The 25725-nt window shown below is 39.6% G+C and overlaps 1 protein-coding gene across 2 annotated transcripts in view; it reads right to left on the reverse strand.

The window, feature by feature from the left end:
* AUTS2 (activator of transcription and developmental regulator AUTS2) overlaps window positions 1-25725 on the reverse strand; it is a 1128195-nt gene that overhangs the window by 830071 nt on the left and 272399 nt on the right. For both annotated transcript variants that reach the window (XM_072752804.1, XM_072752803.1), the window contains exon 2: window positions 19853-20065. In XM_072752804.1, the coding sequence (XP_072608905.1) occupies window positions 19853-20065 (213 nt within the window). The remainder of the gene's footprint in view (window positions 1-19852; window positions 20066-25725) is intronic.

Genomic DNA, 25725 nt, shown 5'->3' on the forward strand with positions numbered 1-25725 from the left:
CACCCCACAAAGTCAAAAATCCACCTACAAATTTTGACTCCTGAAAACTTTAGCCTACTAGAAGCCTTACCAATGATATAAACAATTGATTAACATATGTTTTGTATATGTATTATATATTATAGTCTTAAAGTATGCTAGAGAAAAAATGTTATCGGGATAATCATACGGAAAAATGCATTTATAGTATAGTACTATATTGTATTTGCGTATAAGTGGACCCATACAGTTGAAACCTGTGTTCTTCAAGGGCCAACTATAGTTTATATTTAACCACAAGGCTGACTTACCTAGAGATCCAAGCTTTTCAGACACTTAGTGCATAAGGTCCAAAAGCCAAAGATGATACAGTTTGATGTGTATGAATTCTACAAATGCAGGGTAGCCTGCAGAATTCCACTCGCACATCCTTGGGGTCAGTCAACATTTACTAATCTTTTATCATTAGTAAGATCCAGAATGGTTTTCTTACATATCCTGATTTTTTCCTTCTACTTCCCATCACAATGCTTTTTGTTTCATTTTACTTTTCCACTTGCCCTAGTTTTAACAGTGAAATTTAAAAAAAAAAAGATTCTAATGCTGAAAACAAAAGATATACATCTCTCTAGACCACAATGCATACTGCTTTGGAAATTCTGTCTTTAATCTCAGGAAGAAATTTTCAGAACTCACACATTTATCTTAATACATCAGTCCACAAATGACAAAGTCAAGAAAAACACTTATGCATTTATTTTGATTAGGAAAAATTCTCACATATTAACAATAAGAAAACAAACCACACACAATCCTCCATCTCTGATGACAAAACTAGAGGGAGACCTTAATGGTGGCAGCTCATAAATCCTAGCCCCAGATCACAAATACAGCTGCAAGAAAACTCTCCCAAGAAAAATATATGGCATTAGAAAAACCACAAGGGAGATTAGTGAAAAACTAAGAGCATATCTATCATTCAACAACTTTTCAAAGAGTATTTTTCACAGTTTATTTACCTTAAATTGTTCCAAAGTAATTAGGTAACCCAAGGATGAAGCCCTGGAAAAGAGAGGCCCATCTCTTATGTCTCTAGAATCCCAACAGGGTTTGGGATATACGGAATGCACATAAAACATTTACTGAAGGAAGAGAGCTCATCTAGAAGAAGCCAGTGACCACTTCATCCCATTGACTGTTGAGGTGAGTACCAGTGAGGTGACACTGCTTCGCATAAATTTCAGTTACTCTATATAAATGACAATCATAAGAGGGAAGGATTTTCAAAACCAAAAGAATCAATACATCTGCCCCAAAATTTACTTTCTGCAAAATTAGAAAACTAAAAACTGACATGTCCAAGTACATGAGTTAGTGGTTAGAGAAAGAAAAATTAGAAATGAGTTAGTGGTTAGAAATGAGTTAGTGGTTAGAGAAAGAAAAATTAGAAATGATTTCATTAGGGACTCCTGGGTGATACAGTTGGTTAAGCGGCTGATTTGGTTTCAGCTCAGGTGGTAATTCTCAGGGTCATGGGATGGAGCCCATTGGGCTCTGCACAGTCTCCCTCCCTCTCCCCCTGTCCCTCCCACTCATGCTCTCTCTTTTCTCTAAAATAAGTATTTTTTAAATGAATTTTGTTACATTCCTTTACCACAAATTATTTCCAAGAAACAGATTTCCATGATTTTAATTTGAAAGACAAAGTTATAATTTTCGAGGTAGCTGCCAGTAGGTATGGTCCCCAAATAAAGAAGTCTGACCATTTCATACTAATCTGTTCTTGGCGAAAGGCTTTTATCATCTGCTAAAATCTGTGAACATGAGCCCACTCCATTTAAGGTTTTTCAATCTAATGTACCCACTGGGATCTACAGTAGACTCATAACCATATGCACATCATAATTTTACCAAAGTGAGACATTACTGCAAAGCAGAAACCTGAAGTCTTATTCTTTGTACTTATTACATATTTACATGCAGGTCTACCAAAACTAGTCACTCCACTAGAGTCCAGGTAATTTGTGATTTTTAGAATCTACTTTTTAACACTTCTAAGCAAAAGGGAATTTTAAGCACTCCAGCACTTCTTTCTTCACACATATCATAGCTTCCCAGAATTAGAAGCATCCCCCAACTGCATTCTGAGTCAACCACAGAAACTGACAGTCAAAGGTGGCTAAAAATTCAGTGAGGGACAGATAAGGAGCCAACAGCAAGTCAGATTCTGTAGCCCAAGGCTCCTGATTCTCAGACTATTTCTCCAATAAAGTATTTATATGTCCTAAACAATACAAGAGCAAACACTGACATCCTAATCTTCACTGAATAAATTCACAATGAAATTAAATTAGCCTTTTCTTCTTAGTTATAGGGATTAAAATACCTCCATAAAGGAGTTGAAAGCCATGGCCATAAAAGAATGTGAAAACCTCTTCCTCCTCTTTGGGCTGCCAACACATGATATCCAGAAGGAATAATTGCACCATCCTAAATGAAGATCCCCATAATTTTTGAAAGAGGAACATAAGGACCAATTCTTATATTAATAACCACAATTCGTCCTCAGTTACCTACTTACCACACAATATTCCAGATAGTCTAAACCCACAAAGGAAATGTGAAGAGGCCTCACTACTGTAAAAGTGTTGGGTATACTTTCTGGTTGTGTCTCAGTCTGCACCTCTGCCCTTGCCTCTTACCTGTTGTCAAGGAAGGAAGATGTGCTAGGTTGTCCTATCTGAGAACAGTCAAGGACCACACCTCGGGAGCATAAGAGAAAAGAATGCTTTGTCTCAGCCTGTTTATCAACAACTGTATTTCTACCTCCAAGAGCCGACTTTCAGAAGGAATGCGGAAGTAGGCAGGAAAACAGAGTTTATTCTAAAAATGACTAAAAACAGTTCTGCTAAAACTGTTTCTGCTAAAAACAGTTCACCTGTGCTGTAAAAGTATCTTAAGAAGTATTTTAACCTGGAATACTGCAACTTTGGTAAGAAATAAAGAAAATAGCTTGCTTTAAAAAAGAGAGAAAAAGAAGTGTTTCCACCAAAATTTTACAAAAGTAATATGGAAGTTGGAGCAAGTAGAAGAGCCCAAAATTAAAATCTTAGGATCCCAAAATCAGTTCTAAGTGCTATTTTTTACAACATTATCATTATCCCTGCTTTGTGCCTTGACTCACCAACACAAAATATGGAATAATTGTGCCAAGGAGTTATAATCCTAAGTTTACTTCAAATAAAGCTTTTAGTTCATTTGTGGTCACTTTTCCAGGCATCAATATAAATCACATTTTTAGATCTTCACTAAGGTTATACAACTGATTGGTAATAAAACTGCTTTTGCATCAATGGAAGTTCCACTTTAATATTACCTTATCACAATGAAAAGTTCAGGTAATGTCTACTGTTCCTTGATTTGAGCACCTGAAGAATTCATTCACATAGAAGCACAGTCACCTCTTCTAGAGATGAAAAGCCCCAAAGAACTTCGTACAGGCAGTTCTTGACTTACAACTCCTAAGCCTGAAAAACACTTGCATTAACAAAAACTTTCTGTCTTCCCCAACTGCTACCGCAAAATAAGTGCCCAGCAACCACCATCATGAAAAAAATCTTATCTTTTTATTGCTTTTGGTCTATTACCCCACAGTTTGCTCCCAAAATTCTGTAAAATTTTTCTTTTTGCTTTTCATGCACCAAGTCAAATTTTATCTAATTGAAAGTTTTCTCAGTTACAAGTGTCCTTATCAAAATATAGGTCATTCTAACAAGTGGAATCAGCCATTTCTGACTTCATCTGACTATGCTTCTCACACGTAGCTAACATCAGACTCACTAACGCAAAGGAAAGTCAGATTTTCAGGAGTGGATCAAGGAAGACATCTTAAAAAATCAATAAGGCTGTTGAGACAGGGGTACCCACTGGAGTCAAGGAGCACCAAGGGGAAGACAGAAGAGTTCCCAAACACATAAAAATGTGTATTCTTATACCAGATAGAGAAGATGGGAGTTTAGCTTGTAAGAAGAACCAATGAACTCTTCAAGCAAGTAACATGATTCAATTTGCATGTTGTCAAAACTGCATTGGAAGGCATTTGGAGGACAGGTCAAAGAATGGTGAGATTAGAGGCCAGATAGGAAGCTACCGTTGTAATAGAGCCAAGAAAAGGTGGGCCTAACCAGTGCAGTGTGAGAAACGGTGCAAGGTGGGAAATGGAGAGAAATAAATCTACAGGATGTACAAATATGAGTGAGGGGAGAGGAGAAGGACTTCCAGGTTTCTGGCATGAGCAGATTTATGGCTTGGATGTTTGGCAGATGGTACACAGATTAACTAAGGGAGGAAATCAAAGGGGAAGAGCAAATTTAAGCCAACTACTACTGAGCTCAGTGTTGAGTTTGAATTGCTTATGGATAATCCAGGCAGGAAAAAAAAATGTGATATACACCTGGGCTTATCAATCCAGAAGCTGAAAAGAAAGGTCTGGGTTGGACATTTAAACACAAGGTGCCTGCAGGTAAAAGAACTGAATCAACTAGAATGTAACTTGGGATGCCTGGGTGGCTCAGGGCGTGATCCCGAGATCCTGGGATCAAGTCCCACATCGGGCTCCTTGTAGGGAGCCTGCCTCTCCCTCTGCCTGTGTCTCTGCCTCTGTGTGTGTGTGTGTGTGTGTGTGTCTCCTAAATAAATAAATAAAATCTTAAAAAACAAAAAAACGAGAATGCAACTTTCTCCTTGGCAGAGACTTTTATCATTTTGTTTGCTACATGCACCTAAAGTTGCATCTGCCCACAGAAGCATATGATCAAGAAATATTTAGTGACTGGATGCCATGGGAAAATGAGGAGCATGAGAGAGGAGTAAACCTTACAGAATAGTGTTTTTTATTTTTTTATTTTTTTGAGAAATTCATTGGGAAACCATCATTTCTAACAGTTGCTAAGAAAGTTAAGATTTCCAAACCCAAAAAGGCAACTTACAAATTATCTTTTCTAAGAAAAAATAACTGGCTAGCAATTTGGGAACTGATCTATAATCTATGTCTGGGATCATTAGTTGTACAACTCCCAACAGTGTTCTCACTATAAATACAAGAGCTAAGTTTTATTCAAAGTTCTTTTGAGTATTTTAGAATATTAGAAGTTCCACTTGCATTGAGAATGACCATCTACTTCCAGGTACATAGAAATGACAGAAAGTGGGAGATTTCTGTTTCTGCTTTGTACAAATTAGCATAAATACCTCCACCTCTGGCCCTTCCACAAAGATGGCGCCGAAGGCAAAGAAGGAAGCCCCTGCCCCTCCCAAAGCCGAAGCCAAAGCAAAGGCTTTGAAAGCTAAGAAAGCAGTACTGAAAGGCATGCACAGTCACAAAAAAAGATCCGCACGTCACCTACATTCCGACGACCCAAGACCCTGCGTCTCCGAAGGCAGCCCAAATATCCTCGAAAGAGCGCCCCCAGGAGAAATAAGCTTGATCACTATGCCATCATCACGTTCCCCTTAACTACTGAGTCAGCCATGAGAAAAATAGAAGACAACAACACACTTGTGTTCATTGTGGATATCAAGGCCAATAAGCACCAGATCAAACAGGCTATGAAGAAGCTCTATGACATTGACATGGCCCAGGTCAACACCTTGATCAGACCTGATGGAGAGAAAAAAGCATATGTTCGACTGACTCCTGACTATGATGCTTTGGATGTTGCCAACAAAATTGGGATCATCTAAACTGAGTCCAGCCTATAAATCTAAATATAAATTTTTTCACCAAAAAAAAACAAAAAACAAAACAAAAAAACCTCCGCCTCTGGAAAGAAACGGGACTTTCCTATAACAAGAGTTCCCAGAACAAGAGGTTACAACTGGGTTTGTAAAGACAATACAACCATTTCTAAAAAAATATACCTGTCTTTGAGGTCCATGGCCAAAAAAAAATGGCAGTTTCTGGAAACAATGGACATCCATTAGGATTTTAATAGAATAACTGGGCCAGGTGATTGCCAATAAATTACAGCTGAGGTAAAAATGTGAAAGGGCAAAGCCTTTATCTGTAAAACTAAGAATCCAAGAGAATTGATAAACAGAGCACTGTATCCAACAGTTACGGAAGCCTTCAGTAGGATACAGCATTATTCTCAAAAGTTTCTTAGAAAAGCAAGGAGGAGGTCAAGAAAAATGGCATGGTGGAAAGAAAACAATTTTAAAGAACCTTAGTGCACATATCTCAAGGTATTCATTCTCTAAGAGATGCTCAACTGTGTTTCCTTCTGAACCGCACTTAAGCCAGCAGTCTCGGCCTCCCAGAGTTCTGCCCAAGGCCATGATGGCTCCACCAACTCCACCAACTCCAATCTATCAGGGGCAGAGTTATCAGGGTATTTACATCCTTTCTGTTATGTCAGAGTCTCTTATATAACGTTTGCATACAAAGGATGCTCAGTAAATGTTTGCTGACTGAGCAAATATGTGGAGAATGAATTAATTAGACCACTTAAAAAGGGAATAAAATTAAACTGTTTTCTAAAGTCGAAGTATCTTAGATAGAGGGCATGTGGGACAATAATTTACAGGGCAAAGACTGTTTTTCATGCTTGGATACTAAAAATAGTTTGCGCTTTATGGTTAAAAAAAAAAAAAAGTAGAGTCCCACACAAATATTTGCACGTACCAGAGTGCTCAGTAAATTCCACTTCAGACCGACCTAGCTTCCTCCCTGTCTCTGCTGCTTGGCAGGTTGTTTTCAGATGATCATGGAAAGGCAAAACATTGCAGTGTCCCTGGGCGAGTTCTTCCTAGCTGCACTAGCCATGCTGCAGCTGTACTGACAGCCTAGGATACTGGGAAGACAGAGTGCTGAGAGGTTCTGTGGGAAAACAGGAGACAGCATCCACCAGGAAAGCAGAGAACTCTTAGAATAAGTTTTTGCCTTGTGTGGTATGTGTGGATCAGTACCTCATTTCACATTCATATCCTCAAAGAGGGAAAGCAAAGGTCATCTTGTATTGGCTTTTTTTTTTTTTTTTCTGTAAGCAATTAACATTGGAATGCAACAACAGCATGTGATTAGCAACATCATCAATAAAAAAATAACATTTATGCCAAACTTCATTCGGCCTTGATTATTAAGCACGTTCTTCTATGTGCCAGGCAATGTGCAACCAACACAACAAACACATGAGGGTGGGGAAAATGTATATACTTTCCTTCAGGAGAGCCTGGATTCTGGCGGAAGGGGCAGATGTAAAAGAATGATACAGGAAAAAAATATGTGTAAATTGTGCTAAGTATTAGCAATAAAAAGGGTGATCGTGAAGGACAGAGGACTAAAGGCAGAGCCTGAGGTGAACAATACCAGGAAAGAGCCCCAGCCCCTCTGAGCAGATGACATTTCAACTCAGGCCCACAGGACAAGAAGGAGCCCACGAAGCAAAGAGCAGAGGGAACAGCACTTCAGGTGGGGGGAACAGCACGCGTAAGGTCACCACAGCGGGAAAGAATGTGATGCTTTGGAGGAAATGACGGAAGGTCGGAGCACGGGAGCCAGTGAGTACAGAGGGTAACCAAAGGTGGACTGTAGGAACAGAGCGGCATAACCAAGCACTGTAGCTCACAAGAGTCTGAATTTTAATTTGAATACACTGAGGAGCCATTAAGAGGACTTAAATCTAGAAATAGTATAGTCATGTATATTTTTAAAGGATCGCTCTGGCTATGGTACAGAGAATACACTGAAAGGGTTCGAGAATGAAAAGGGGAAACATGAGAAATACATCTCAGTCTTTCAAGAAAGGCACAGGAGAGTTTCAAGAGTTCTACTTCCCTAACGTGTGACACAAGCCTGGGCCTCTCCCCATGTTACAGAGCAATGTCCTCAGGGAGATTGGCTTTACGTGAGGAGGAGGGCTATATACAGCCAACTCCAAAACACGGTACAAAATGAAAAAGGTCAATAGTGAATTATAAATAGAGTGACCATACAACCCAGTTTTCCAGGAAGTCCTGATTCATGCTTATTATTCCAAGGTAATTATTAATAGTGCCCTCTTTCACTCTCAGAAATGTCCTACATTAGGTGATAAACTCTTGGGTCAGTTATTAAACAAAGGATCATGGGAGTTTTAAGGAAAATACATTTAAATTGGAAGGAAAAGATCATAAAAGCTTCAAAAAAGAAGTAGATCTGAAGTAGTTGCTGAAAGACAAATGTGACAGTTGAAGAAGGCGATTCCAAACCAGGGGACCAGTGTCAGCACAGGGTGGCGAAATCATGAGGTGCATGCAGGTAACAGCAGCCACAGATTCAGCCTGGTGTTCCTGGAGAGGAGGAGTAGGGGATGTGGCCAGAAAGGTGACCAGGACCTAACATTTCCTCCTGCACTAATGGGCTTATGTTTCATTTAGTTGCCTCTGGATGGCCTCTGAAATTCCTTTAATAAGAAGAGTACAATGTCAGTAAGTGAAACCCTGCTGAGCTACTCTAAGAACCCAGATAAGACGAGGAGTATAAATGCTGAGGAAAAACAGGCACCATGGTCAAGGGAGCAGGGAAGCAGATGGAAAGGGCACTTGTAACTTTGAAAGCAAACCAAAGTGTTTTCCTGTACAACTCTGGCTGGGTCAGGAAGCAAGCTCAAAATGCTATCTAGAAGGAGAGAGTGAAATGAAGACCAAAGAGCTGAGAGTGTGACCTGAAGGTAGGCTCAAAGGCAGGAAAGGAAGGAAAAAGAGGGTCTGTCTCATTTGGAAGACGAAGTGGGGAAGAGCAGGGTCAGAGTCACCACCGGGGAAAGGATGTCTCAGGTCCACATCCTTCCCTTTCAATATCCCACCTCCCATAGGTGCATCTCTTCACCTAACCTGTAGAACCAGGAGGGAAGTGGGCAAATACTCTCTACACAGTTGGCACACAGGACACAACCACAGCTCTCCCTGCCTCTGTCCATTCTCCCCACCCCCCTGCTCTGTTCGCAGGACAAATACAGATTCAGAGTCTTTATATGCAGAGAGAAGATGCAGGTGATGATCAACTATGCAAGTGGGCTGCTGAGCTTTCTTTTTTTGTTATGTCACCTTTTAATTAGAAAATATTTATTTTGGGATCCCTGGGTGGCGCAGCGGTTTAGCGCCTGCCTTTGGCCCAGGGCGTGATCCTGGAGACCCGGGATCGAATCCCACATCAGGCTCCCGGTGCATGGAGCCTGCTTCTCCCTCTGCCTATGTCTCTGCCTCTCCTTCTCTCTCTGTGTGACTATTGTAAATAAATAAAAATTAAAAAAAAAAAAAAGAAAATATTTATTTTTAAAAGTTTGACACCTGTCTTCTCTATGTTGTACAGGACATCTCTAGGATGAACTCTACTTGTAGAACTGAACCTTTGTACCAGGGCTGCTTCACTTTCAAAAAGTACCATCAGACCTTCCAGCAATGTGTGCTGGGCTTTTATTCAGCTTTCTATTTGACTTAAGAGGCAGGGGTTTTTTGCATCATTCTCATCACTTCTTAGGGAAATCGGATGACAGCATTTTTTTAAATCAAAAGTCATTACGGACAGTCTTATTCATGCAGTGTGATCATTTCATTAGTTACTGTGCAATAAGAGATCACTTTGCACCCCTTTCCAAGGGAACACCATTTCTGGTCTCAAAATGATGCATTAAAAATGAAGGCTACCTACTGTTGACACACCTCAGGCAACCTTAGGTTAAATCGTAAGTGTAGGTTTTGCTACTTAAAAATTCTTCTGAGGGCATTCATTCTGTTTGGTTTTAGGAAGGAAACTATTTCCCTTTGAATCTATGGAACCCAAACCAGTAATTCAAGTATAACATTTTATTAAAGTGAAGCTTCTTGGTAAGGAAAAAACCATTAATGGTCTTTTAGCCCCCACCAATAATACATAGCCAGTATTTTCAGATTTCATTCACATCTGCCCCCCAATACTTCCACCAAATACCACCAATTTTTGTAACATGGAGGATTCATAAAACTTACAAGCCTTGAGCTTGATACCACTGTGGTGCTGAAAGAAGAAAGTAATAAGTAGAATGAAGAAATTTCTGATTACTGTAGACATAAAAAGCTATGTTGAGAGAGATGGTAGATTTGAGGAGACAAGAATTCAACATAATTGTTCTACCAAAGCTATATTCTAATAAACTCCGACCAAAAAGCAACCATTTTGAAACATTATTTTTGTAATATAATGACTATTTCATTTAAAAGAAAGATTTATTTTTGCCAGTTTTGGGGAAAAAACTCAACTAGTAAATATACAGAATGTGAATATGGTCCTAATATTGATAAAAATTATTTTTACACAATATTTGATTTAAATTTTTATTTAATATGGTCCTAATATTGTTAAAAATTATTTTTACACAAGATGTGATTTAAAATTTTTTTAGATTTTACAAGTTTTGCAAACAACATCATACTATTCTTTCTCCCTTCTCTAAAAAATAAAAAATAGTACCATTCAGTTCATTTAAAAGTATGACTCTTGCAGCAATTGTACTGGCATCACCTAAGGAAGTTGATGCCACAATCTGGCCCCCACCCAAGGGGAGAAGGCATGCTTGGGAATCTGCCTGTTAACAAAAGCCTGGAGTTGCTCTGACACAGTGGTCCAAAGACCACCCTCTGAGAAACATTATTCTGTATATTCCCTATCTAGAAAACACAGCTAATTGCCTCTCAATCTAATTATAGCCAATCTCAGCCACTCAGAGCCATCACCAGCATTTAGGACCTGTCCAGGTTTGTATTACATGATTTCAAGACACATGACACAAATATTTCCTGTGCAAATGCAGGTGCAGAAATCACGAAGTGAACCACTCCAATGGCATCTGTGGAGGCAGACACAAGGGAGAAGTGGTAGCTTCCGCAGAGCTGTGATCAGTGAATTCAGGTAGTATGTCAGCAGGACACAAAGCAGGGCTCCTAAAAGACACCAGGTGGGTCCTGACTGGATTTGCCTGTGTTTGTGAGCCATTTTAAATTCTGCTCCATGCGTGTACTAGTGTGAGGATGCACACATACACCTACGTGTGAAAAGACCCAGGGTTCTTGCAAGAACTTTGTTAAATCTGCTGGGGATTAAATTATCAATGCTTGCATCAATAGACCACGCTCTAGGATTCATCTGGAATACCAAAATAGCTTATTTAAAACATCATTATGACCCAGCAATAACTCAAGTGCAGTTGGGTTCCTGTGGTAAAGCAGGTCTAATGGGACTGAGGGGTGCATGTGTCATCAAGGCCCCTCAGCCTGAGTCTCAGGGTCTCTCTAAAAGCAAGTATCTGTCCTACTCAAAAACAGCACAAATTCTAGCATGGTTTTTGGGCAGCCCAGGTGGCTTAGCAGTTTAGCACCACCTTCAGTCCAGCGAGTGATCCTGGAGACCCAGGATCAAGTCCCGCTTCGGGCTCCTTGCAAGGGGACTGCTTCTCCCTCTGCCTGTGTCTCTGCCTCTCTCTTTCTCTCTCTATGCCTATCATGAATAAATAAATAAATCTTTAAAAATATATTTTTTTAATTACTCATGAGAGATACACACAGATCCCGGGTCTCCAGGATCCCGCCCTGGGCCAAAGGCAGGCGCCAAACCGCTGAGCCACCCAGGGATCCCAATAAACAAAATCTTAAAAAAAATCTAGCATGGTTTTGTCTCAGACAGTATCCACTAAAAATGTTCCAGGGAAAGCTAAAAAAGAATGGTAATATTTTATCTATCCTCATATTTAATTTAAAAAAGAGCTTATTAGCTCTTTTTAGAGGGAGGCCATTCCTTGTTCAGCACAAGATTTCTCTGCACAAAGCTATTTTCAGAATAGGCAATAAAACAATTCAACATGTCAACACTTAAGAAAGCCACTGTTTCATATATGCTACAGATGCATTAGCTAACAACTCTGAAGATAGGGTACAAATGCCACAGCTGGAGGCAGCCGTCAGAGAACCAGGAACATCATCCACTGCCAAAGTCCAATCAAATCCACTGTCTTCCTCTTCCCTCTCTGTGCCTGGAGGCCCCAATTGCCCTCAAAACAGAATTGAATCACAGAAATAGGTTTATAGGAAGAAAAATTATATGCAAAGACCCTGAATATAATACCTCCAAGTTCAAGAGATCAGATCATGGTTTTCTTCTGCATAGTAACTGTATGAACAGCAGAGGAAAGAGGACAATGTCCTACAAAAAACTAATGGAGAAAAAAAAAAAAAAAAAACTAATGGAGAATACAAGATGTTAACACACTTAAAATAAGAACCTTACACATATACATTTAACAAGAACCTTACAAAGGTGAGCCATGCATGGGCAGATGGCTTGGTTTCCAGCCCAGTGACTGCACATTTGGCTCTCTGGGCAGAAGGAGACAGTCAGCTCTGCCTATGAGTATATACTTAATCTTCAAATGCACCTTTTTGGCTTTTCTTCCTTGGAAAAAGAATTACAAATCAGGCATCGAGGCATCCGACATTTCTCAAGCAACATTTACCACAGAGAATTGTCTGTGCCTGCCTTAAAGCCCACCCACAATTTCATTTTCAATTAGCAGCTCCTCGAAAGGCAGTAATGAAAGCAGTTGCTAAAGAGCATTCAGATGTCACTGAAAGACTGCAAACCCAAACTGTAAATAGCACATTGTGAGTCGCCTGTCACCACCATCAACTCCCACGGGAATCTCGCAACACGTGGCTATCACAACCATCTGCTCAACTCCCCACCACCACCACTGCAAACCACACAGCCACCTACTCGCTCCCACCTCCCACTCATTACCTGTCATGTGCAGGCTTGTGTGGAGATGGGAGTGCTGTGGGCAGAAATTAGAATGCAGAACACATGGGGGCTTGTTTCACGTTTTGCAGCTAAGATCTGGCCACATGCAGATAACATGGATCATCAAAACATAGGAAGACTTAAAATTAAATTAACACAAAATGCAGTTTTAAATAAAGAAAGAGATTTCTGTCAACCCCCATCAACTATCAAAAGTGTAGTGTGAAGGGAAAATACACTCCCTCAGGCCTCAATCACCCATAGTGCAGGAACTGACAGCGGACAGAGTTGAGCAGCTTTTCTCTCACTTTGCCCTTCTTACTCCTCTAACAATATACAGGATTTAAATGGCCCTTAATAAAGTTCTGCACACACATACATATGACATATTCTTGGGATTTTGTGAATGTCACTGTTATTTTTTTTTTTCTTTAATGGAGCAATTTCTAGAGGTCTCAGGATTGCTCGAGGAGTTACTGTCCATTTTCTTAATAGCAGTTCCTTTTCCAATTCAGCCTATTTTCTTTCTGTACGTTTTTTTTTATGAGGTGGTACTCAATGTGCTATGTTCTCTTTTAGTCTATTTTAACTAAATTTTAATTAAAAATTATATATGTCACTTGGGATAAGATATTACTGGCTGCATCACTCCAAACATTTATCTCACTAAGGTCAAGTAATACTTATTATCACTCTTATCAAAATCTAGGGTTGATAGAATATATCCCAGACAACAAGCTAAGGAGTCAGGAAACACAAAACAAAAATCCTAAAACTCAAAAAACAAATTGTCATTGCCTCCAAATGCCCATTTAAAAAAAAAATTCATGTAACTTGTTATTATATTAGTCCCACGTTTCCCAATACCAGACGCACACCTCCAATATAATAAATACACAACTAATTCTGAACAGAGACAAGCCTACCATTATCCTTATTTTCAGTTAGTCAAAATTCCAAAACCTGTTATAAGCCAATCTTCCTCCTCCCAGTCTTTTATCATCTGCTTTTATTCCTATTTCTGTAGTCTTAGGCAAAAGTAAAAGGATAATGTGCAACTTAATCAGAAGGAAAAACAGAGGATCTGATTTACTATCTGTTTATAACCTTCATATGACAACACAATTTTTGAAAAAAGCAAATGAAATCCCAAGAAGCACATGAACCTTGAAATTCTGAAGTAGACTTAACTGCAGCTCAATTTTCTGACACTAGTTCAATGTACCTTCAGTCATTTAACCATGATAACAACTATATTTATGAAAGAGCACCTAGCAAAGTTAGTATGTCTTTTCATTACTAAAGTATAATCCCTAATTGCATTAATGTTTCAAATGTTCTGATTTCCAGAAACTTGTAGGCTCTCAAGTCAAGCTGGATAAAAATCTGTGTGACTTCAGTCCAGACTTTTTTTTACCCGAAACTAATTAGCCGGTCTTCAAAATATGACCTAAACTAGATCTGTCTAATCAAAGTTGTCCGTTATAAACCCTCCTTTCGCAAGTTAACTTCTACTACCAACAATGTCACAGAGAAGTCCTCGGACAATCTGACTTGATCACACTGAAATAAAGGATTGGCTTCTAGTAGTAAATGCACTTAACAGGAAGGAGCCTGAGCAGAGAGACTGCTCTGATGGGTTGAACACAGCTGGAGGCTTAGTCACCTGAGCGCTTCTGTTCCATCAACACAACCACTTATTCCAAATAAGGCCAACATGCAATGGCAATACACAAAACAGATGCAATCACCATAGCTCTAACAATAGCTCTAACTTTAAAGACTTAGCACGGGGATCAATCCCTCTTCTTACTAGACATCAGTACACATTTTTGGTATCTGCAACGTCAGCTACAAATCTTCACTAAGTCTGATTCCACCATACTAGAATTTCAGGGAGAGGGGCAAATTTCCATTCCTTATAAGCAATACCCACCCAGATCAACCTGTATAAAGATTTCTAAACCACATAAAAGCCATTCTTACTAGCAAGGTCAGAGTCTACCTGCTTGGCTCCTAAAATATTCCCAAACTCCTTTATTTCCCTCCCAAATGGGATCCTCCTGAGGCTCAAAGCAATCTCAGTAGGCTGCCTCTTTTTCTCAGAAATACTACCCTTAGCTGAACAGCTTTTTAGAAACTAACATTTAGTTAGGAGGGAAGACTCTGGGATTTATTTTGATGACCAATCCTGGTATGTTTGTTGAAGAGTTCATATGGCCTAAGAATTCATCATACTTCCCTGAAGCCTATTTCCTCTGATTTAGTTCCTACTAGAGAGAGCAAAGATAGGTAATGGACCACACAGTTTAGAAATACCCAGGCCCAGCCAAATCTGAGAGTTCTCTGAACTTCCATCAACTTTTCCTCCTTGCTTATTTTTAAAACCCCTCTATTCTCTGTGTTTTCAACTATGAAGTAGTAACATTTTAAATCTTCTCTCATGGTATAGAAGTTAGACAAACTGAAAGAAAACTCAATGCCCTAGGGAAGGGTTAAGTTTTCCAAAAACGCTCCTAAGGAAATCCTCCATTGGCTACAAGGTTTGGCAGCATGTCACATCATTGTGTCCTTCAGGGGTTGCATCATGACTTAGTCTTGCAGTTAGAGAATAAGGCTCCTTACGGGGATGGCCTGGGCAGCCTCTGTTTTGGTTTCCCATTTCCAAGTCTAAGTAGGGATGGGAAAAAAACTCAAACAAAAACCTACCACATCCTTATTAAAACAACCTAAAACTTTTTAAACATAATGTCTGAATGCTCACATCATGAGCAAATAGTTCTGTGTAAGACAATACAAGCCTGGGGGGTCAGAAACAAATGCATTCTTTCGTAAAAGTTAACCTATTCCTTTCTTCATTTTTAAAACCCTCTTTGGAAATTCAGGAGAATGTTCAAACTTGCCACATAAAAAAGTGCAACCATTTTAAAAGACAGCTGCCAGCTCAGCATCTTCTGAATCAGTACATATTTATACTTAAAAACATAATCCAACAACTAAGTTCCACTGGGGTGGTTAAGTGTCAGTTAAAAAGCTTTCTTTTCCCAGTATGAGAAAATACCAGGAGAACTGAGGTTTTATAATCAGGGAAAAGAAGGAAAAGTCAGCTTGGTTTTAGAACTACACATCTCTCTTAATAAAAGTATATTATTGTACTCTGACGGTAAAAAGATTAGTTGACTTCAATGGATTCTCAGGAAAAAAAAAAAAAAACCTACTATTTACTCTACACAAAGGAGCAACATCTTCCCATAATTACAGGAAAGCTGTGCATTAAGGTGCCTGCTTAGGAAGTACCATTTCCTAATAAGATGCAAACCTATCACGCTCTAAGTCAAAAATAAAGACTAACTTCTCACTTCCTACGGCCCTCTTTCCTCTGTAGTTCTTCAAATTATAACTCCCTCAATAAAAGGTATTAAGCAACTATCCATTAATTTAGAAATTCTCCTCAAGGATGCTCTCATCTCAGGGGCTCCTCCCAGCTAAGATGGTCACATACAGCTACTTTACCTTGTACCAGGCAAAAGTAAGGAAAAGAAATTGTGATGTGTACAGGCATCTAGCACAACCAGAAAGCAACATCCAATACTATGGGCACAAGCTTCTGAACACCTATTGTGGCCTTTAAACACTTGTGTCACCTTTTACCAATAATCATACAACAGACAGCACTTGTCCGGGCAACACACATGTAGCCATGCCTTTCCCTCACACTTCTCTCCTTTAAATATCTTCAGAGAAACTATCAATTACAGACTCCAAACCAAAATTACTCTGAGGTCTACTGCAGCCTTCCTTCCTTGAAAACACTATGTATCTCTGCTGGTCATAAATTTAAAGAACCATGAAACTCAGGGAGAGGTGCCTGAAAAATCACCAAGACCAAATCCCTCATTTTCTATATGGGCAGCAATAGACAGTGATCTGTTCAGGGTTTCAAAACAGTACAAGTGATTCTGGGGAGTCTACAAATGAAAAGTAGTGGTAGAGCTTTATTTCAGTTATCAACTTCTGCTTCCCCTCCTACCAAATAACATTTGATTTGGGGAGTATATTTTGGCATCAACACTGAAGATAAGAAAAACACCACTTGTTTTGAAAACTCTTACACAGACCAAAAAGGTACAACTCATTCTTTCTTTCTCCATGATTTATAATGAGTCAAAAAAAAAAAAATGCTTTTCAAATATTTAGCCTAAAATAAGGATAGCTTTGATTTCAAATACCATGTGTACCAGAAGGTTAACCATCAGGAAAAAAGCTACTTGAATTTGAGACATACATGTCCTAATTTTCTTTTATGATCTCCAGAGGACAAAGCAGAAGGAAGAATTTCGAGGACAGAGAATGGGAAAGTCAGATCAAATCTGGGAGTATGAGTCAAGGATGAGGAACCACAGTTTAGCGTAGACTTGGAATTAAATTGGTTTCTTGTCTGAAAGAGTAGGAAGCCTTCCTCCTATACTGCTGCTAGGGAAGGCCTGGGGAAGAGGTGGTGGTTACACTGCAACTTCTGTCCCAGAATAAAAATTACCTTTCTTACAGAGCTCATGCAGAGGAGCATGGGCTGGGAGTCACAGCAACACCACCTTTTATAGCACCTAACCCTTCCTCCTTGGCTCCACTCTCTTTCCTGAAACAATTTCCTTATATAGAAAAAGAAATCTTCATGTAAATGTGGTTGCTTTCAAACTTCCCAGCTCTTCCTCTGCTATCTGAACTTGGTAGTTTATCTTGTTTCTTTTTATGCTTTCATAGGTCACCATTTCTATAATCAAAGTCACTCCCTATGACCAAACTATTCACTTAGTTCCTAGAAATACTTGGGAGGCCCCCTATTACCTCCAACCTGGAGTTCTCCTTCTCTTCATTCCAACTGGCTAATATACAGAGAAAATAGAGCAATACAAAGAAACCTGGATCTAAACCCTGGTTCTGTACCTCATTGCTAAGTGGCCTGAGGCAAGACACTGTAATGCTTTGACCTCAGGTTTCCCCCTGTGGAAAGTAAACCTATTACCCACTACCCAGGATGGCTGTGAGAATTACAGATTATATAAACTCCCTTATTAATGACTGTAACATGGTACACATTAGACAAATGTTAATAATTACGCTTAGAACTCCAGTCTGGGGGATCCCTGGGTGGCTCAGCAGTTTAGCGCCTGCCTTTGGCCCAGGGCACAATCCTGGAATCCCAAGATCCAGTCCCTCATCCAGTCCCGGCATGGAGCCTGCTTCTCCCTCCTCCTGTGTCTCTGCCTCTCTCTCTCTCTCTCTCTAGTCTATCATAAATAAATAGCATGGAGCCTGCTTCTCCCTCCTCCTGTGTCTCTGCCTCTCTCTCTCTCTCTCTCTCTCTCTCTCTCTCTCTCTCTCTAGTCTATCATAAATAAATAAATAAATCTTTTTAAAAAATTTCATTTGAGAACATATATGTACCTTCAGAAAACCTGCCCTGTCGAAAGGAGAAAAAAATGAGTGGGAAATATTAGAAAGGGAGACAGTACATGAGAGACTGCTAACTCTGGGAAACGAATAAGGGGTGGTAGAAAGGGAGGTGGGCAGGGGATGGCGGTGACTGGGTGATGGGCACTGAGGGGGCCACTTGATGGGATGAGCACTGGGTGTTATTCTATATGTTGGCAAATTGAACACCAATAAAAATAAATTGAAAAAAAAAGAAAAAAAGAAAGAAAAAAAAAGAAAGAAAAAAGAAAAGAAAGAAAAAAGAAAAGAAAAGAAAAAAGAAAAGAAAAGAAAAGAAGAAAAGAAGTAAAGAAAAGAAAAGAAAACCTGCCCTGTCAATTGTGGGACACTCCCTGAGATACTTCTGTGTCCATGCTGATGTCCATCCCTCTAGATGTTTTCTCAGGAATATATCCCTCCTTATCCACCAGGTTGAACTGGGACTCCATATCTTATTAGAGACCAGATCATATTAAGGCTTTGGGTCCTCCAATCTTTTCACTAAAAATCATCACCAAAAATACACTCTTGATGCTTTATAAGAATGACTTCCAAACTGACCTGGTCATTATCAAGTAGAAAATCTAAGACCACAAGCTCTGTGACTCGTCCCCAGAGATTCCGGTTCATTAGCTCTTCGGGAGGGGCCAGAAAACACTCATGATATGATTCTAATGATCTGTGAACTTGCAGAACCACTGTTTGTGTATGATCCCAGATTTCTCCCTCTATACAAAAACATCTGCAAACTGGAAAATGCCTGTTGGGCTTCTAATTAGCAGCACCTGCTCTATGAGCCACACTCCCTTTCTCTGCTTACTTCAAGTGATAGTCATTTCCATTCAATGGTCCCATCAAAAACAAACAGAACACACCCAGGACACAGGTAAAGCCTCTGGATTTGTGCAGAAAAACTGCTATAAACAGCTTCGTTTCTCATTATTAATCTATCTCATGTGGGGATTTCCACAGGCAGAAAGACTCCCAAATGCCAAGAGCTATATTTTCTTGTGGATCACTTTAATCTAATTATTAACAGACCAGTAAGCCCTACTACCAGACTTTCATACAATCAGCAGATCGCAAAGACAGTCCCGAATTATGGACTACAGAAAGAACAAGAAAGGCAAATTCATTTCTTCACCACTGTTCTCACCTACACCACAATAAATCATAAGTAAGGTTCTGCCTGCATGCAGACAACCATTTTTAGCACCTCAGAACCTTGAGATCCACAATGTACCTGAAAGCACACTTGCCCGTTTCATTTGTCCCAATCATGAAGATCTCTGCCCTATGAACCATCTCTAGCTTGACTAGCATCAGTAGTCCAGCCAGTCTGCCCCACATGCCAGTAGCACCAGTGTCAAGCTTTGTGGCACACAGCACATCTGATAAAAAGGTACCAATGCCCAAGTTTCAAATTTTCATAAAAACACTGAGCTAGGCCTGGTGTATTCTGTGAGAAGCAAGTACACAGCTTTGCGAGGCAACCCGCCAGCAGCCCACCAAGGAGGTCTTCTCCACAGGAAGGACTGCAGAGAGGCAGGCACATGAGGAAGGGATTTTGAGAAGGACACACCCACGCTTCCTCACCTGCCTGAGTCCCTTCGGTGTTTTCTTTCTCTTCCCAAGGTGCTGGCAGAGATTGCGGTCATTTTCTCGATCTGAGCTGTAGTGGTGGGGGTGGCTGAGTCTGCTCTTCTTAGAATGAAAGGACAGGCCATTGGTAAGTGCTTCTCGTTTCTTCTTGATCAGAGGGGTCTGGCGTCTTTCCACACGTTCCTGGGGCTTAAGTGCCACATCTTTCTATAGGAAAGAAGGAGAGGGAAGTACTGATTACATAGGTGTCCAGAGTCACCCCCAAAGCACAGGCTACACAGGGCTACAAGAAGGGAGAGGGGAAAGCAGGAAAGAGGGAGATGAGAACACCTAAAACTAAGAAACACTGCTCTTGATCCTTCTGAATCCCTAATGCCACCACAAATATATCTTTTCTATTATTGCTGGGCAGAAAAGTCAACAAAGCAAAAAGCATCTGTCCATTAAAAGTGATTTCACTGCTTAGTGGCTTTCAGTTTGATTCTCTGCTAGGTCCAGCACACAATGACATTCTCCAAGGAGGCTCAATACACTCACTTTCCATGTTGGTACATCAATTATATTTCAGTACTAAGTGCATGCATGATTTAAGAAAAAAAAAAAAAAGGCAAAAGCCCGAACATACTAGGGCCAGGTGGATGTGAGCTAGCAAGAAAGAAACTTTCAATTTATATGATTAAAATGTTTCCTTAATGCATTATATATTTTTACCACAAGTTCCTCTGAGCATCCTTAATTCCCATTTTTTTGCAAAATGTAACAACAATATTATCACCAAGATATACAGCAACTTTTCATTTATTACTGTGTGTGTGATTGGGGGTGGGGGGGGGGTGGGAAGGGCAGGAGAAAAGTAATGGATGTCCTGGAATAGGAAACAGCAGCTGTAGAGACTACAGGCAGGCATTTCAGGCCACAACCTCCAGCGACTTCTGTGCCTGCAGGTGGCTCAGCATCTATGGAAATACCAAAGACCTGAACCCAAAGCCTGACACTGGCATCATTCATTAGGAGACGAAGTACACCACTGGTAGGATACGTGCAAAGGTCCTCTGAACCCTGAGAAATGCTGTACATGCAAAGTGCTGAAATTAGATTTGGAACTCAGTCCATTGTAAATGAGTGGATATGATCCTATTTACACTAAAAATGTTCCTTCATGGAGCCTCACTCCCATACAAATAAATTGTTTCTGTGGTCCTAAATCAATGCACATTAAAATAAATAAAAAAACTAAAACAAAAATTTCCCTTTACCCATCTTTCTCCTTAAAATACTTCGCTCTTTACTCCAACCCCTTCCCCACCCTCCTCCTCCTTTACAGCCAATAGCCCCATGTTAGTTCTCTATCCTACTGCCTCCCAATATCCAGCACTGCCCACTTGACATACACGCTGCTCCTCAAGGTCCTTCCCCAAATCAACCATAGCCATTATGGTCCTTTACCTCTGCTTTACCGTTGGCCTCAAAGCTCTACTTTCCACACCCCTCCCTCTTCTAGTTCAAGGAGTCTTAGCAAGGCTGTCCACTCAGGATGACCTTTCTTATAATGCAAAGCACTGTTCTGAAGCCTTATACAAGTATTTTCTTTTCTTTTCTATTTTTAAGATTTTAGTTATTTACTTGAGAGAGAGAGTGGGAGAGAGGACTGAGGAAGAGAAAGAAGTAGACTCCCTGCTGAGAATGGAGCCTGATGTGGGGCTAGATCCCAGGACCTTAAGATCATGATCTGAGCCAGAAGTACATAGATGTTTAACTGACTAAGCCACCCAAGTGCTCCACAAGTATTTTCTGTTCACCCAGTATATGCCAAGTACAAACTCAGCACTGGCCTCTACCAGGGCTGGGAAAACAATAATGTAGGGGAAAAATCACCACCTCATGAAACTTAAAGTTTAGGGATAAATATTAAATCACACAAATATATCATTGCAAATTTAACTATCTGCTCTAAAGGAAAGGCAAAGAGTGCTAAAACTGGGGTAAATGGTCTAGTTCAGAGGACTGAGTTGGTTCTAAGGAGATGACTACCATCTGACCTAGTTCTGAAAGTCTGAGCAGAGAGAACAGCTTATGTCAAGGCCCTGCAGCAGCTGGCAGCATGATCCCTTAAAAGAATCAGGGCACAGACTAACTTATCATTCATCTCAGTAACCCCAATGCTTCACGTACAGAGTCAGGCAAATAACAGGTAGTATGTATGTTTATGTTTGCTAAGTAAATAAATAAATAAGGCAACTAGCTAAAGTATCCAAACCTTTAAATCACAATAGTGATTTAATAGAACCCCACGCCACCACTAAAATAGAATGAAGCAAACTAGCAAAGTAGAAACCAAGGAACCTCAAAGGCACTGCAGAAACAAGGATCCACAGCAAACAGCAAGCCCTAGAAGAGGCAAAAGACCTTATCCCTGGAGAAAGAAGATTTCAAAAATAACAATCTCCTAAGGCAAATGAGTGGTTCCTGGTCTAACTTCTGGCTGCTATCAATGCAGATGATTTACCCTCTGCCATTGGAGAGGGAGGCAATGAGGATATGTGATGGAAAGTATTTAAGAGACAAGCTGAAATCAAAGTGAGAGCACATGGTCATTGATTCTAGTCTCAGAAACTTGTACACTATGCCTAACACATGGTAAATGTTCAATAAATGTCTGCTGTATTTATTCCTCTGTCCAGCATCCACTACCACAGTCAGCTATGTCAAACACCTGCTCAGCTCAGATTATTCTGCGATTAACATAGCATGCAACCAAAACAGCTCTCATGAAAAGATACTCGGAAATGATGGCAATGCTAGCAGAAGCAGCCAGGTGAGGTCCATCGTGGATTGCTTCTATATAATATGATTAATTGTACTACTATTTCTAAGAGTAATATATATAAACTCCCCACTGGGTAAAAAAAAAATCTCCTGTCACCCACCTACTGCCTTATAAGCCTGTAGAGTATTGGATTAATAAAAAATTATGATACTTAATAACGTATCAATGGTGCTTTTAAAAAAAAATTATGCCATTCTCTTTGGAGACCAAATCTCCTTTAGTACTGAAGGTGCTCCAAAGTATATTGAAAATTATGTGCAATTCCATACAAATGTGAATTAATATTTATGAGAGTATGGTATAATTTTTTCCAAATCCATTTTATTTTCATGTAGCATATTAATCAAGGCATTCTCACCACACCATAAGAGCTACACAGCAAATGGACCCCATGCCGTGATATTAGCTTGTAAGAGACCTGCTGAAGTCTTAGCAGCAGCAGTACAATCATCTTAGCTCCAATTAATATTGAGATTTTTAATTCTGGAGGGTGCGAGAATGGGTGGAAAGAGGAAGAGAGAAAGGATCAAAATGTGTATAGAGGCGGTGGCTTAAGAGGTAAGAAGAAATCAAGAGTCATTAAAAGGTTTTTATTATAGGTTTATATTCTCAAAGATTAGAAATTATCTTCATTCTTTCAAAGATATAGTTTTATTTAGAAACTGCTGCATAGACACTTTGGTATAATTCTTGAATAAACCAGGCTGATGTTTATTCATTCTGTCTGTAAACATTATCTGGTTGCTTACTATGTATAAAGTAATCATTTAACTTCTCATTGACTGTCTTGGAGGGAAAATGACAAGAACTGTCCACTATAAACAATAAGAATCAAAGATAAACAGAATGATTATAAATTACCTCCTAATACTCTTAAAGAGTTGTGCATGTGATTACACACATGTGTATGTGTGCATGTATCTATCCACCAACTGGCCATTAGCAACTGTTTAAGAATTTCCTTACAGAAACTTGGGTGGTCTACAAAGCACTGCTACAAGACAGGAAGTAAACTGTGGTTTATAAAATAAATTTTTACTATTAATGAATTACAATTTTCAAAGCTCAGTTGATTCATTTGTCTACTATGATACGGGGTAGCGATTCCCAGAAAAAATTCATGTCCATCAGAATTACCTGCAGTGCTTTTTAAAAATAAGGTGACTGTGCCCCATACTAGGCAAAGGATACATTTAGCAAAGAAGCACTGGAAGAGAAAGTGAGGAGGGCAGAAGAGTAAGGAAAAGATCTGGGGGAAAAAATGTTTTAAGGCATTCACTGACAATCAGGGAAGCCAGCAAGAAAGCAAGAAAGCCAGTACACCAACAACAGAAGGCTGGCTGTGAAATAAAAAAATTTAGACTTATTTTCTGGCAATAGAGGGGGTAAGTGCACAAGCCATGCATAACAGATGGGAATAGGTTTCATGAATAGTTGAAATTATGTGATTTTTAGGTCACTGGTGATGGAGTGCAGGGTCACAGCAGCACACATGATGAGAGGCTCAGAGCCGGAGCATTTCCTTCAACACCCAGCCTTCTTCAAAATAGGCGATCTTGCTCTTGACTTCCCCTTTTCTCTCAAATTATAATCTCTCACAAAAGGCTTCCTCTGCCACTCCTGAATTTCAAAATGAGATGGTTCAGGGCTGTGCAGACTAGAGGAGAGCAATAAACTGCAGATGAAGCACTGTCTCAGCAGCGGAGCTGCATTTGCTGATTACAGATGAAGCCAGAGACAACAGAAAATGAAGGCACAATTTGCCTGCCTTGCATGAAATAGGTTTCAGAAAGTCTCCATTTGATTTTTCCAACCAAACTAATCTGAAAGCAGCCCATCACTTATAAAGCATATGCGGTGTAGGTGTCTGCATGTGCCCCTGTGTATGTACATGTGGGAAAGAGGGGTATGATTTAAACAGAACCTCTTCTCTAAGTTATTTGATCTTAAGGACAGGCAATGAAATAACAAAGAAGCCAGGAGAAATAAGAAAAAGCGCTTTTGCCTGTCACCATCAAAAGGCATCCATGGCTGGCTGTGTGCTGTCATTTTAGCTTGTCAAGTCCTTTGTTGACTTATTGTATTGCATTTGTACTTATTTTTGGATGGTTTTACAAACGCTGATTCCATCTCTTCCCTTAAGCACAAAAGAAGTAAAAGCATTTACAGTGATAGTACGAAGTGAAAGATTAGGAAAGAAACAAATTACACAGCTCTTTTAAAACTTTGAATGGGTATGTGGACATTAGCCCCTACTCTAGACAAATGGACTTCCGAACAGACCTTCAGAACCTAAACTTTTTAGTAAGGACAGGAGGCTGTGTGCAGGAATTTACAAACAAAATAATGAACAAACGCAGCATTCAAAATGTAGTTCTCCACGTTCACACCTTTTAAAAACAAAAATAAAAATACCTACTATGTGCCAGACATTTTGCCACCTGTCAGGAAAACCTAAGAAAACATCCCTGACCTCAGGCTCTTTATTTAGTAGGAGTACAGGAGACAAATCAATGAGCTATTACAGTAAAGTGGGTTAGATGAGGAGCTGCAAAGGTGCTCCATTCTGCTGCCCTTCACATGGTATTACAACTGCAGCCCTGCATTGCCATGGGGACAGAAAAAGAGATCAATGGATGAGTACAGAAATAGACCCATATGTATGTGGACAACTGGTTTTCAGCAAAAGCACAGCAATTCTGTGGAGAAATAATCTTTTTAACAAATGTTAATAGAATATATATACACATGTAATATATATATACACATACATACACATATCCCTATATGTAAAAAATAATTTTGATTCATGACTCAGTCTAGTTAGAAAAATTAGCTAAAAATGTATCATAAATCTAAATGTTGAACCTAGAACCATACAACTCCTAGAAGACAGAAGATAAAACTTTTGAGACCTTAGGTTAAACAAAAATTGCTTAGACATAATGTCAAAAGCACAATTCATAAAAGAACAAAGTGATAAATTACACCTCATCAAAAATTAAAACTTCTGCTCTTCAAAAGAAATTGTTAAGAAAAT

This window comes from Vulpes vulpes, chromosome 3, assembly GCF_048418805.1.
Source record: "Vulpes vulpes isolate BD-2025 chromosome 3, VulVul3, whole genome shotgun sequence".
NCBI classification, from domain to species: domain Eukaryota; kingdom Metazoa; phylum Chordata; class Mammalia; order Carnivora; family Canidae; genus Vulpes; species Vulpes vulpes.